The 13164-nt window shown below is 52.4% G+C and overlaps 4 protein-coding genes across 4 annotated transcripts; 2 read left to right on the top strand and 2 right to left on the bottom strand.

Annotated features, from left to right (window-relative positions):
• Positions 1-585: 585 nt before the first annotated feature.
• Positions 586-6275, top strand: BZA05DRAFT_426061 (uncharacterized protein; the record flags this gene model as incomplete). The annotated part of the gene is made up of 9 exons (XM_051485990.1): positions 586-887; positions 982-1064; positions 1142-1251; positions 1306-1851; positions 1904-3419; positions 3469-5630; positions 5667-5823; positions 5878-6027; positions 6079-6275. The coding sequence occupies 9 exons, from the start codon at positions 586-588 to the stop codon at positions 6273-6275; spliced, it is 5223 nt and encodes a 1740-aa protein (XP_051338421.1).
• On the top strand, positions 6072-6802 carry BZA05DRAFT_76588 (uncharacterized protein). Its single transcript, XM_051488612.1, has one exon. It carries the CDS (start codon positions 6325-6327, stop codon positions 6691-6693), a length of 369 nt encoding a protein of 122 aa, XP_051338420.1. The 5' UTR covers positions 6072-6324; the 3' UTR covers positions 6694-6802.
• A 654-nt stretch (positions 6803-7456) lies between these two features.
• BZA05DRAFT_76506 (uncharacterized protein) lies at positions 7457-10160 on the bottom strand. The gene is made up of 3 exons (XM_051488611.1): positions 9981-10160; positions 9734-9907; positions 7457-9675 (listed from the first exon to the last, which is right to left on the bottom strand). The coding sequence occupies exons 2-3, from the start codon at positions 9874-9876 to the stop codon at positions 7791-7793; spliced, it is 2028 nt and encodes a 675-aa protein (XP_051338419.1). The 5' UTR covers positions 9877-9907; positions 9981-10160; the 3' UTR covers positions 7457-7790.
• A 282-nt stretch (positions 10161-10442) lies between these two features.
• On the bottom strand, positions 10443-12316 carry BZA05DRAFT_474791 (uncharacterized protein). The gene is made up of 2 exons (XM_051488143.1): positions 11036-12316; positions 10443-10981 (listed from the first exon to the last, which is right to left on the bottom strand). The coding sequence occupies exons 1-2, from the start codon at positions 12299-12301 to the stop codon at positions 10580-10582; spliced, it is 1668 nt and encodes a 555-aa protein (XP_051338418.1). The 5' UTR covers positions 12302-12316; the 3' UTR covers positions 10443-10579.
• Between the last annotated feature and the right edge of the window lie 848 nt (positions 12317-13164).

Genomic DNA, 13164 nt, shown 5'->3' with positions numbered 1-13164 from the left:
CCATCTCCAACCTTCCTTCACAACCGACTTACTCTTCCACCTTACCCTCTCTTTCTCTAACGCCACTTCCAGAGTTTCAAACACTCGCTAGCTCGATCCCATCTTCTGTTCCCCGGAAGATCCTTCGCCTCGCCTACCTACCTCCTACCTGACAACCTCCCCCCCCCACTCACCCACCACCCACCACCCACCGCCCACCACTCACCACCCACCACCCACACCCCCCTCCCGCCCCACACCCAGCTCTAACTCACAGGTTTCTCCTTATCGCCACGTCTCTTTCTGAAGAGTCGATCGCTGGACTTCCTCATACCAACACCCTCTTCTGCTTGATGGCGGCTTCGCATGGAGCCTAGAGCAACACGTCAACCGGAAGCATTGCCTGCATCATCTACGGCCAACCCAGACCAGAGATCTCCAACAAATTCGGCAACGAGATCTTCTCCACGCCTCCGTTCGACCTTGAGGTAGATATCTACTATTTCTTCTCGTCATTTGTCCCGTTCCATACACCGTCCATCCAACCTACTACCTACGCACGCACCACACTCAGCGTCCCGCACAGTTTCAAGCGTTCATTTATTCATGCCCACTCGCAGAGTCACCCGTTCCACGGCGAGTGACATTAGCGGCGCAGCCTTACCCGCCCCGGCTCAGAACACCTCCCCAGCAAACCCTCCAGCTGCAGCCGAATCCACTTCTACCACTACTCGAAACCTTCGTAAGCGGAAAGCAAAGGCCAGCCCGCCACCACCACCTACAGCTTCTGCGGGTCCCTCACAGTCACCTCACAAGAAGCGCTCAAAGACGACCGCGCAGCAACCACCAGCAAAGTCTCAGCCGCAGAGACGTCATAGAGAGAAGAAACCCGAGATGGCTGACCAAGGGTATTGTTGCAATTTCGCCTCCCCCTTCCCCCCTTCATTCCCCTTTGCATTTCATCTATCTATAGGCGGGGTACTGAGCTAGTTGGTGCCCCAGAATGAACGAGCCAAATCAACCACCACAGCGTCAGAGTGCTTCCTCGAGGCGAAAAGGTAATCAGAATCAGAAGCCAACACCAGGTTAGTTCTCTATCTCTCTTCCTCTCGCTTGCTGCCTTTCCGCTCGGGCTTTCGACTGACGATACTCGTACTCGCAGACACTTCAAAATCGATACCCTCGAGCCGAACAAAGAAGCCAACTCAGCCTCCACCTCCCCCTCCACCTCCACCTCCGGCTCCTGCTACGGCCCCATCTGATCACGACGTGGTTATGGGAGAAGCTAATCTGCGTCACGAAGTGGAGGATCCCGACCATGACGAGGACATGGCCGATCGCTCTGGAGAGGATGAGGAAGGTGATGATGACGACGAGAGATATGGAGAGGAGGACTATGACAGGGATGAGGACGACGACGATGAGGACGAGGACGATGTGTTCGATGGCAGCTACTTGGGCGGAGGTGGTGCCAATCTCTCCAGTACACTACGTGCGCTTTCGGGACTCGTATCTGGAATCTCCTCACGCCTCCGGGACATTCTTGAGAATTTGCGACAGAAGGATGACCCCTCGGCACAATTGATTGCTCTGCAGAGCCTGGCAGAGCTGTTGCTAGTATCCACCGAGGACAACCTGTCCGGACATTTCTCTCCCGACCAGTTTGTGAAGGAGTTAGTTAGTTTGATGCAAGATCAGGGTCCCTATGGCGAGAATCCGGAAATGATGCTCCTCGCATGTCGTTGTATCGCAAACTTGATGGAGGCGTTGCCCGCCGCAACGGCGAACGTGGTGTATGGAGGTGCTGTACCGGTCCTGTGTGCTAAGTTGATGGAGATCCAGTACATTGATCTTGCAGAGCAAGCCCTGAGCGTGAGACGCGCTTGTCCCAACTTCGAAAGCTTATATGCTAATGGTTTGATAGACTTTGGAGAAGATCTCGGTGGAGTATCCGACTTCGATCGTCCGTGAAGGTGGTCTCACTGCGTGTCTGACATACCTGGACTTCTTTGCTACGAACGTTCAGCGGACTGCCGTGACGACTGCTGCCAACTGCTGCCGCAGCATCCCCGAAGATTGTTTTACGACAGTCCGGGATGTAATGGAAACATTGCGTAATGTCTTGAGGAGCAGCGACCAGAAAGTTGTCGAGCAGGGCTGCCAGTGTGTTGCACGTATCGCCGAGAGCTTCCGTCATCAACCCGACAAACTCGAACAGTTGATGTCAAAGGATCTGCTGAAAGCTATTTTGCAGCTTCTTTTGCCCGGCACTACCAACATTGTCGGTACACACATTCACACGCAGTTTTTGCGAGTGTTGTCCATCACTGCAAAAGCCAGCCCTACACTTGCCGTGGAGCTTCTCAAGATGAACATTGTGGACACTCTGTACCAGATCTTGACGGGCATATCTCCCCCGGAGGGCGACAACCCGCATCTCAAGACCGACTCTGTCATGACTATGCAGGCGCTGATTCACAAGCCTCGCGAACAAATCTTTGAGACGCTGAACGTGATTTGCGAGCTCCTCCCAGGCATCAAGAGTAAGTTTACATTTGTCGTATCCACAGACCTGCGATCTAATCAATTAGCTGATTCTGCCTCACCAAAAGTTCGTCGGAGGCGTTCCTCGACTTCCAAGACCGAGGAAAAAGAGACACCAGATGATTTGCGCCGACGCCTGCTTAAGGAGAACAAACCTGCACTGAAACGGTTTGCAGGGATCCTGCTTCCCACTTTGACAGATGCATACACCAGCACTGTGAATCTTAATGTTCGACAGAAGGTTCTGACCGCCCAGTTGAAGATGATTTCGAACATGGACACAGATATCCTGAAGGAAGCACTTTCCGGTATTCAGTTTGCGTCTCATCTTGCCACTATCCTCCATCAGCAAGACCATCCGACCCTGGTTCTTAGTGCGATGGATGCGGCCGAGCTGCTGTTGCGTCGTGTACCTGATGTATACCGCTACCACTTCTATAGGGAGGGCGTAATCTCCGAGATAGAGAAGCTGGCATCGAAGTTGCCCGAATCCGTACACCTCAACCTTGAGGAAGACCCGTCCGACGAATCGGTGGATGAGGATCACATGGGCTCTTCTCCTGTTAGTTCCAGGTCATCGTCGTCTTCAAGACATGAGCCATCACATGTCTCGGAATTGATCATCGCGATGGATAGCGCGCTCACTCTTCAGGCCAAGAAGTTTATGGAAGTTCATGACAAGGAAGAAGCAACTACTATGAAGACCAGGGCCAAGGAGATTATGAAGTCGTTGAGCACCCTCTCCGAGGGCTTGAAGACGGAGAAGCAGCCTGCCAAGTTATTCGAGCAGCTGGCTGGCTTCTTTAGCTCAGATGCACTCAAATCCATCTCCAGCTTTGAATTGATGAACTCCGGCATAGTCGAGTCCTTGCTTTCCGTTTTGGAGAACACTCCCGGTATGTGATGCCTTGCGTTGAGTGAGAATATATACTGACGATGGGGAAGGTATGGACGATGCCGGAACTCGCCGTTCGTTCTTGGAGATTTTCATGCAAAAGGAGAGAGATGATTCACCATTCGGCGTACTCGTCAAGAAGTTGCAGGACTTGCTTAGCCGGTCCGAACACTTCGAGGTTGTCACCGTTCACCAGAACTACGAAGGCAATCGGAGCAGTGCCTCAATGCTCGCCAAGCAGCTCCGTCTCAAGCTTGTAGCAGAAGAAGGATCTGACATTCCCAAATCTTACCGGAACATCATGGTGTCCATTCACGCTATCGCAACCTTTAAGGCTCTGGACGATTACTTGAAGCCCCGCATTTATATTTCGGAGAGGCCTCGTGCTCGTCGTGATCGGTCTGGCGGACTGTCGGGTGCATTGGCGGCGTTTGCTGCTGCTGCTGGTTTGCCACATCCCGGAACGTCGGGATTGCTTGCACCAGCTCCTCCCGCCGAGGGCGCATCTTCATCGTCCGCGCCTACGCCGGCTGCTAAACCCGCGAAGCGCCGTAGCACCGGAAGGACCTCTTCAGGTGCCGTCCCAGGGTCATCTGCTTCAGCGCCGCCGAAACCACCCGCCACACGCTCCCAGGAACGGTTGGAGTGTATGGATGAGCGCCCTGTGCCAGATGACGACGACGACGATGATGAGATGGGTGACATGGATGCTGTACTTGACGATCTCGACCGGGAAATGGACGATGAGCCTGAACCAGAAACTGGCGCCGTCAATGTTGAAGTTGCCGGTGGAAAGGTGACTGCTCGCAAAGAGGATGGAACCCGTGTGGCAACGCCTTCTGGCGCTAGTGCTACTACTCCTTTGTCTGGGCCTTCCACAGCTTCCCCGAAGGCGACCAAGACCACTTATGCATCGGTAAATGACTGGCATATCGAATTCACTATCAATGGACATACTATCTCCAACGATATGACCATCTACAAGGCGGTGCAGTTGGATCGGAATGCCGGTTCAGAGGAGCCGTCGTACAGAAACATCTGGTCAGCAGTTCACCCCATCACGTTTCGTAGAGTGCCTGGAGCCGCTCCACCTGATGGACCGTTGTCGCCTGTCCCCGACAACTCTCAGACGCAGTCCACAGCTATTCCGGCTTCTTTGGACAAGAACAAGATTACTTCGTCGATCATGCAGTTGCTCAGCATTCTGCATGCGCTCAACGCAAACATCGATGACGTCTTCCAGGACACTGAGGTCGACAAGCCCCAACTGCAGCCGCTCAGCCAGTTCGTCAACACTAAATTGACTGCCAAACTCAACCGCCAGCTCGAGGAGCCCTTGATCGTTGCAAGCGCTTGTCTTCCCACATGGTCCGAAGACTTGTCCCGCTTCTACCCTTTCCTCTTCCCCTTCGAGACCCGGCACTTGTACCTACAGTCAACGTCATTTGGATACTCCCGTTCCATGACGAGATGGCAGAACTCGCAGCAAACCGGAGATTCCCGCCAAGATCGTCACCGTGATGACAACCGACCATTCCTCGGAAGGCTGCAGCGGCAGAAGGTCCGAATATCGAGAGAACGCATTCTCGAGTCTGCAATCAAGGTCATGGAGATCTACGGCGCATCCCCGAGTGTTTTGGAGGTTGAGTACTTCGAAGAAGTGGGAACCGGACTTGGACCGACACTTGAGTTCTACTCTAGCGTCTCTAGGGCATTCGTTAGCAAGAAACTCAAGCTGTGGCGTGAGAACGATTCTCAGAACGACAGTGAGTATGCGTTTGGACACCAGGGCCTGTTTCCGGCGCCGATGGACGAGAAGATGGCCAATTCAGACAATGGAAAGAAGGTGCTGCATCTGTTTAAGATTATGGGCAAGTTTGTGGCGCGTTCCATGTTGGACTCTCGCATCATCGACATCTTTTTCAACCCTACCTTCTTCCGCACTGGAGCCAACTGTGATTCGGCCGTTCCGCCATCTCTGGGAGCTGTCAAGACCGTCGACAAAGATCTCGCTTCGTCCTTGAAACTCCTCCGAAAGTTTGCCATGGCCAAAAAGGCGGTCGATGAGAATCCTGTCCTCACTACTCGAGGCAAGCAGGAACGCCTTAAGGAGATTACCGTTGATGGTACTCAGGTTGAGGATCTGGAGATCTACTTCACGTTGCCTGGATACGATGAGATTGAACTCGTACCGAACGGTGGGGATGTTAAAGTTACCATCCATAACGTTGCTGAATACGTCGATAAGGTGATCGGCATGACTCTCGGAAGTGGAGTCCAGAAACAGGTCGAAGCGTTCCGTGCTGGATTCTCCCAGGTCTTCCCGTACAACGCGTTGAGGTCGTTTACTCCCGACGAGTTAGTCATGTTATTCGGCCAGGTGGATGAGGACTGGTCTCTTGAGAGTGAGTGATGGCTTTTCCGTATTTCCCCGGACAGATTTCTGACATACTGCGTAGCTTTGATGGACTCGATGAAGGCAGATCACGGCTTTAACATGGACAGCAAGACAGTTCGCAACTTGCTGCAGGTCATGAGCGAGTACAACCCGTCCGAGCGCCGCGAGTTCCTCCAGTTTGTCACTGGTAGCCCGAAGCTTCCTATTGGTGGTAAGTGCTGTCACTCGGTCTGATGATTCTTCGGGTGCTAACTTGGAACAGGTTTCAAGAGCTTGACGCCTCTACTGACAGTGGTATGCAAGGCCAGCGAGCCTCCATACACCTCGGACGACTACCTCCCCAGTGTTATGACGTGTGTGAACTATCTCAAGCTTCCTGACTACACCACGCTCGACATCCTGAGGGACCGTATGAGGGTGGCGGTCAAGGAAGGACAGGGCGCGTTCCATCTGTCATAACGGAATAATACGGTATCCCTTTTCTTTTCTTGTGTTTCTATTTTCTGTCATGTGGGATAGGGGGTCGCGCATGGGGATGGTTGCTTGCTGGAAATCTGGGGAAACCATGGTTAGAAGGGCGAAATTGATGGGTTCTGGTTCTTTTGTCTTTGCTTTCTACCTCTTTTTTTACTTTGCGGTTTTGTGCTCTGGTTCGGTTCTTTTATGTGCTGTTCGGTTGGCTGGCTGGTTCGGGTTCGTTGGATTTGGGGCTTTAATCGTTGGTGGTGATGGAAATGTTCTGTTTTTCCCCGGTCCAATTCCATTAGGTAACTTTTCTACTTTTCTACTTCTGGCTTCTTATCCTGTTACCGCTGCGACGCTCTTCACTGGCACTGCTTCTGTTTTCACGTTTACTTTCTCTAAATATCTTGTGTAAATAACCATATACGGGTGATCAACGTCTTGCATCGTTCCACGGTTAGGGATGCGTGACGCTCATGGCACTGTATTGTGAAGATTATGATTGTATCCGGTCAACATCCTCCCACCATGCTCTATTTCCTATGATGATTTCGGTATTCTGTATTATGTCTACTCTTCTATGTACTCTAATCAAGATGTCTGCTCGAACGAAGGAACCTAAAGTACCAAGTCAAAAGTTATCGCCACTCGCCCCTACGAGACCACCACACCACACATCTAGACCTCTCGAACACCACAACCACACAATAGAAAGTAATATCAATTTGCGTACAGGATGATTAGATACATGTCCAGCTTCGACAAATTTCTAGCTAAAAGAAATCAATATTTTATGCGAAGTTATGCGGCTAACCCAAGTCCCATTGTCTCCAGGCTATCCATTTTCAACCACAGATTCTGCGTCCCAAACACACTGTAAAAAATATTGGGCAATTGGAAGTCCTTGTTAACAGCCTAGGTGATCTTATAAGAAACTGGCTCGCAAATGTAAGCAGTTGTGGTTGAGCAATGCGGCTCAGGAGAAAAATTTATGGTTTTCGCTGGTTGTCGTGCAACTTTTTGTTTGGGAGCCCCATACAAAATGCGGAATTGCCGTTCAAGTCATGCACAAACCCCCATCGAAAGCCACCAATTTTGACTAAAAGCGGTCAACTTTTTTTTCATATATGAGAGGGTTTATGATTTTACGGCGTTTGTGAAAGACACAATATTTTTCTGTCAGAGGAAGGATGAGTTTAGTCGTGTGAAAGTGGCCATTTTTGGTGTAAAACGGCCCTCTGGCGATAACTTTTAACCTAGTACTTTACCTATGTGGCCCAATCATTCCATCCGTTCTCTCAAGAGAGAGAGAGAGAAACCGCAAGGCCGAATGCTCCCGATCCATTCCGATACGTGCCCGAAAACTTAAAAGAAGCTGTACCGGACAGCGACGCTCATATGATACACACATATACTTGATGACCGCCAAAGAAAAGCCACGATGTAACCCCCTTCCCGGCCCATCCCATCCCATTCATCGTGATCTCAACCAACGCCCGGGCTCACCATTACCTACTGCGTCTCCTCCCAACTATCCGGCAGCGGAAACGTCTCCATCAAGGTGTCGGGGAGCAACTGACTGGTAGTAATGTCTTCGGCATCCCTCCACCCTTCCCTATCCTTCCTCCCTCCCCGCCGCCGCGCCTCCTCCTCCTCCTCCTCCTCCTCGTCGTCGTCGTCGAACTTGCGCACATACATACTCTCTGAGAACTGCTGGGTGCGCACGGGGTGGAACGATTGCGGTGGGTCTTCTTCTTCTTCTTCCGTATCGTCGGAGGAGGAGTGGGTGGGCGTGAGAGTGGAGTGCAGCGAGACAGTGGGCGAGACGGTGATGGGGTAGCGTATTGGCTGCGAGTCCAGGTCCAGGTCCAGGTCCAGGTCCAAGTCCAGGTCGAAGTCGTCGTCTTCCTCTCCGTCTTCTATATCTGGCCTGGGAGGGGTATGGTGTTTTGCCGGGCTGGGCTTGCTTGGGGATGGCATCTCGCGCGCGGTGGAGAAGAACAGCGTCGTGGCTGTCGTGGCTGTTCTGCTCGGTGAGCGCGATGGATGCCGATGTGAGCCCTGGGTTTGTGACTGCGTCTGCGAAAAGAACGCTTTGGGCGAGAGAGCGCTGGCGGAGGAGGCGGTTGCTTGGTTTATTCCTTGATAACGCTGGGAAGCCGGGTGCGGTGGTGTTTCCGGCACGATGCCCGGTGGTGTTCGTGCGGCTGGAGGGGTGCGGGGAGATGGGTGTGGGGGAGTGGCGGGAGTTTGGATTTGTGAGGAGAAACCGGTGGAGACTGGATCCATAGGAGGGGGGAACGGGGGCTTATGCTTCTGTTTATGCTTCGGCATATCGAATCCCAGCGGCTCAGGCGTTGTCTTTGGCAGCGGCGAGAGCGGTGATGCATCCCCAGCCTCCACCGAGTCAAAAACGCCCTGAGTATCCTCATTTTCGTACCACTGACTACTCCTCACTACAGTCCTTGAGGCTACGCTCCTGGCCTTCAACGGCGAAACCGGCATCTCGAACTTCCCCGGCGTTACCTGCGTCTTAAGCGGGCTAGGCACGGGGCTCTGCGAGCACGGTATCTCGTCCGGAAACTTTTTGTTCGCGGGACGCTTTGGTGTTACGGGAGGCGGCGGCATGAGGACTCTATCATCGTGCGGTATTGGCGGAGGCGGAGGCGGAGGCGGGGACGGGGTGGGGGTGATGTTCCTCTTCCGTCTCACCGTCGGTGACGGCGTCGGGTCTTGTGTCTCGGTCTCGATCTTCCGTTTCCGCAGCGTCGGCGGGGTTTCGACGGCCTGACGCTCCCCTCGTCTGCCGACCCCAAGCTGTGCTTCTCTGACGACGTCCATCGGCAACGGCGGCGTAGCGTCTTCCGTCAACGGCGGCGTAGCCATCCTCATCACTTCCTTCCGACTTCCCCGCCTCCTAGCGACGCCTTCGAACCTCGGCTTCAGTCCCGTGCCCATTTCATCCTCATCCTCGCCGTCGGAAGGTTCGAACCCGGGACTCTGCGTCAACCCGGCGAACTGCGTTTCCTGCACAATCACCTCCTCTTTCTCCACACCCTTCTTCTCCACCACATCTTTCTTCTTCTTTGCGAAGCCGAACGCGGAGAGCTTTCCCTGTCGTGGAGTCGCCGTCGCTGTCGCCGGTGAGGCGACGACAGGTCGCCGGGTAAAAGTGAGGCCGGTGTTGGCGCTGGCGATGAGAGTTTGGGTCTTTGGAGGTTCCTTTTTCGTGGTAGCGGGGGTTTTTGGTTTGGGGGGCATGTTGTCGGTGTTGAGACCGAGCGGGGGCGTCGGAACGTGAAGATCCGTTGAAGAAGAGGACCGTGGAGTGTGGTGAAATGGCACTCGAGACGGGGAGACGCGTATAGCGGGTTCTTGTAGGGGTGCGCGAGTCTCGCTAAGTGATTACGACATCGTATCGGAGCCGATGAGTGGCAAAGGGCAAGGATAAATACCTATGGGAGTCACAATGAGTGCAGTAAGGGTCCAGATCCAGATGGGCTATCTTCACCATCATCGTCCAGCGAACTGGATTAAGCACTGTGAGGCATCTCAGAGAAACGGGGCAGTTTCGGTTAGTTAGGGGAAGGCCTTCCATTTGGAAAGCTGGTTTGTCAAGGCAGCCGTGGCTAAATCTGCAGTCAACGGCGTACATGTGTTCCCGATAGTTCCTCTACTGGTACTTTATCAGCTTCTACATACCAGTTCGGACCATTAAGATAACCAGTTCAGGTTGGTCCAAATCATGGACCCGTACTTGCATAGACTGGTCGGGCACAGTCGCTGCTAACGGGGAGTCCAGCGGAACGGACAGAGGGGAGTGTGGGGACGAGTGTGTTTCTGTGAATAGTTCACTAGCCATTCAGAGGACCGGTGGTGGGTGCTTGGAACATTCGGTGCGGTAGGTCCAAGTTTGGTTTTCTTTCTCTCTCTCTTGTACCAATAGCTCCTAGACCGAACATACCACTTGACACCATCTCGATCGTTCCAGCGAATCGCCTCCACGAGTCCTTCTAACAAGGGGCACCGATTGCTATGTTCTAGAGTAACTATCGCCCGCTGAAACGACACGAATGAGTCACTCCTCATGAAGAAAAGTCTGAAGTACAATTGAATGAACTTGACGGAACTGGCACGTGTATTTGTTACAATAGAATCAATCAAGTTCAGATGACAGAAAACAGAAAGCAGGAGAATCCAGTACAACAATGTCAATCCAGTCCGAGACTATTCAGTACAAAAAGATTATGGAGAAGAGAAAGTATTCATCCGACGCCGGGGGGTCATACTACATACAAGTTTCAATCTGAAGAACTATCCAAAGGAAAGGAAACATGAACGAATGTCCACTCGTCCTTGGTTCTGGCCATGACAGTTGTCCAAACACCAAAATTCTCCGCCTTCCCATGATGCGCATAGCCCCTCTTCACCTTGTCCTTCTTCAGCCGGGGAATTAGATGCTGATAATGTTCGGATCTCTCTCCGGTTGCGACGACGAAAAACTCTGGCTTGAGAGCCTCCACCACCGATGCACCAAAAACTCCACCAGCCTCATTCAATCCGTTGAACGGGTTCATTGTTTGAAACACAACAGACTCTCCGGGTTCTGCAGCTGCTTGTGCTTCGTGGATACCACCCATAGGAGATTCAATCATCGCTTGCTCCAAGGCGTTCTCCTGTCGCTTCTCATCCAAACGCCATTGCTTCTAAATATCAGCTTCCCATAGTTCCTCCGCTCGTCTTCTTAGACAATTGACTTCTCCAAACGTAAGGACTGGTTTATCGGTCAACACTGTTTTATAGTCGGGACCATCCAATTCAATCATCGCTCTTTCCAAGGCGTTTGCCTGTCGCTTCTCATCCAAACGCTGTTGCTTCGCTTCCCATTTTTCCTCCGCTCGTCTTCTTAGTAATTTGGCTTCTCCAATCGTAAGGACTCGGCAATCAGTCAACTCTGCTTGATAGTCGGGACCAGTTTCTTCGTCACTAGGGTTTCCTCCGTCACGCTGGAAAAGTCGTAATTGTCGGTTGGTTTCGATTTTGAGTGCTTCGAGTCGGGACATTGACATGCATGCCGACTTTGCTAGTTGTTGTACTCGTTCCCGGATACCAGACTCTGCGAGCTCTATCCATTGACGTTCTGAAGAGTCCAACCATTCTAAGAGAGCTTCAACATGCTGCTGCACTTCGATAGCGTTACGTGGGGTTGTGGGACGCGATATGTCTGATCGAGGCGTTCGTCTTGGAGGTGTTGTCGGAGGAGGAGTCGCGGCCATCGTTAAGTCAGTCGGATTCGCCGTAGAGCTCGATTCATCGGAAGCGTGTGTGTCGATACGATTTTGATTCCGACGCAGGTCAGGAGGATTTTTAGGAACAGCGGCGTTGGGATTGAAAGGGTCGATGCCACTGTGCATTGCCGATATTGCTGGATGTCGTGATAAGAACCGTTTATACCAGTTCTTACCAATGAGATCCAAATTTGGACCGACATCATCGTTCAAATGGTCGAGCATTCGAAGGCGGAAATCGCTGGCAGATTCGGAATTCCGCCGTTCTCGCTCTTCGACAATTGCACAAGCCATATTTCGTAGCAAGTCAAGCCGTATCTGATAGCCCCAACCATGCATGTTTTGTAGACACCATTCTTCAAGAACTTTCTCTTCCTCGACCGTCAGGACCATCTCCTTTTCGTGTGCTTGTGACCGGGTCTTGATCTTCCCACCGGAAGTAATCGCTCTTTGCAGAAGTGAGTAAGCAACCCCATGCATCGTTGCTACTCGCCGAATCGAATAGCCGTAGTTGGTGACCTTTTTCCCCTTGTTATCCTTGCTTCGATAGAGACGGGGAACCGGAGTTTGTCGATTGGCGTGGTAAAACGTAACGGCCGTTTGAAGACGGCTATTCACAGGTACAAACACCCCTTGACCACTGCTGGCGGGTCCACTTTTGCTTGTAACAGACATTTGACAATAGATGAATATTGGGAGAGTAGTGGATATGTAGCTGCTGGAAGTGTGGAGCATGTAGCTTTAACATAGGGGTGCACCCCACAAGGCTAGCCTTAAACCACACCTCGAAGACTGTTTCACTTCCAGGTTCTGATTCGCTTCCTGCGCTTACGTTATCTAACCATAGAAAGGTAGTCTGGCGGGCAGAGTATACAGGGATTTGGAGGCTTCTAACACCACAGAGTCCATGACGCTCATGCTTTGAAGATTCAGAGCTCAGAATCAATATCGACTGCGTGACGATCAGATTAGATCTTTCAGAGTGGATGACGCCTGGTGAGTGACGGGATAATCCGTGTTTCTCCTTCTCCGGACCAATCATCGTTGATGCCGCTAGAGTCAAAAGCCCACTAATCAGCCGTGAACGTGAAACAAATCTTGCTCATCTCCAACGTCCTTTGAACGTCCTTCGTCGAACCCCGCCGTCCTCAGCCAGTGATTGATACCCTCAATTCTCTCCAAGCGTTGCCGATATCCAAGCTATTGCCAGCCCAACTGCTTCCCGCGCCTCCGTAGGACTCGGTGTTGCTGTAGTCCACCGCGCCCCACCGCCCCCGCCACCGCCACGGCACCCCCGGAGATACACACTCTTCAACCTCGAACTTCTGTCCGTGTGCACCACCTTTTGATCGATCTATCGGACTCTCGGCGCTCCACACGTATCCAAATCCACGGCCGCGTTCACGAAGTTTCCCACCCGGCTTTCACCCGTCCGCCAGTCAGTAAACTTCAGTCCAGCCTTCCCACGGTTTCGCAACCTACTCTTCGCCCGTCGCCAACCGGATTGAAACCTCTAGTTTCGATCCATTCGATTCTTCATCGCTCCATCACCCAGTTCACAGGGTGACCGAGAGCGATCAAGGATCTTCCTTCGTGTT

This window comes from Tricharina praecox (genome assembly GCF_024521635.1).
Source record: "Tricharina praecox strain CBS 144465 chromosome Unknown BZA05scaffold_16, whole genome shotgun sequence".
NCBI lineage: Eukaryota > Fungi > Ascomycota > Pezizomycetes > Pezizales > Pyronemataceae > Tricharina > Tricharina praecox.
The sequence above is the reverse complement of the archived record's forward strand: the minus strand, read 5'-3'. Positions and strand labels throughout refer to the sequence as shown.

Excerpts from the sequence above, each read along its gene's own strand:
- BZA05DRAFT_76588 (XM_051488612.1), top strand. The coding sequence starts at position 6,325 with ATGTGGGATAGGGGGTCGCGCATGGGGATGGTTGCTTGCTGGAAATCT.
- BZA05DRAFT_76506 (XM_051488611.1), bottom strand. The coding sequence starts at position 9,876 with ATGGAAGGCCTTCCCCTAACTAACCGAAACTGCCCCGTTTCTCTGAGA. Across the intron at positions 9,676-9,733 it reads ACTCATTGTGACTCCCATAG|CGAGACTCGCGCACCCCTAC; the intron begins GTATTTATCCTT and ends GTAATCACTTAG.
- BZA05DRAFT_474791 (XM_051488143.1), bottom strand. The coding sequence starts at position 12,301 with ATGCTCCACACTTCCAGCAGCTACATATCCACTACTCTCCCAATATTC. Across the intron at positions 10,982-11,035 it reads CAGTCCTTACGTTTGGAGAA|CAATGGCGTTTGGATGAGAA; the intron begins GTCAATTGTCTA and ends GATATTTAGAAG.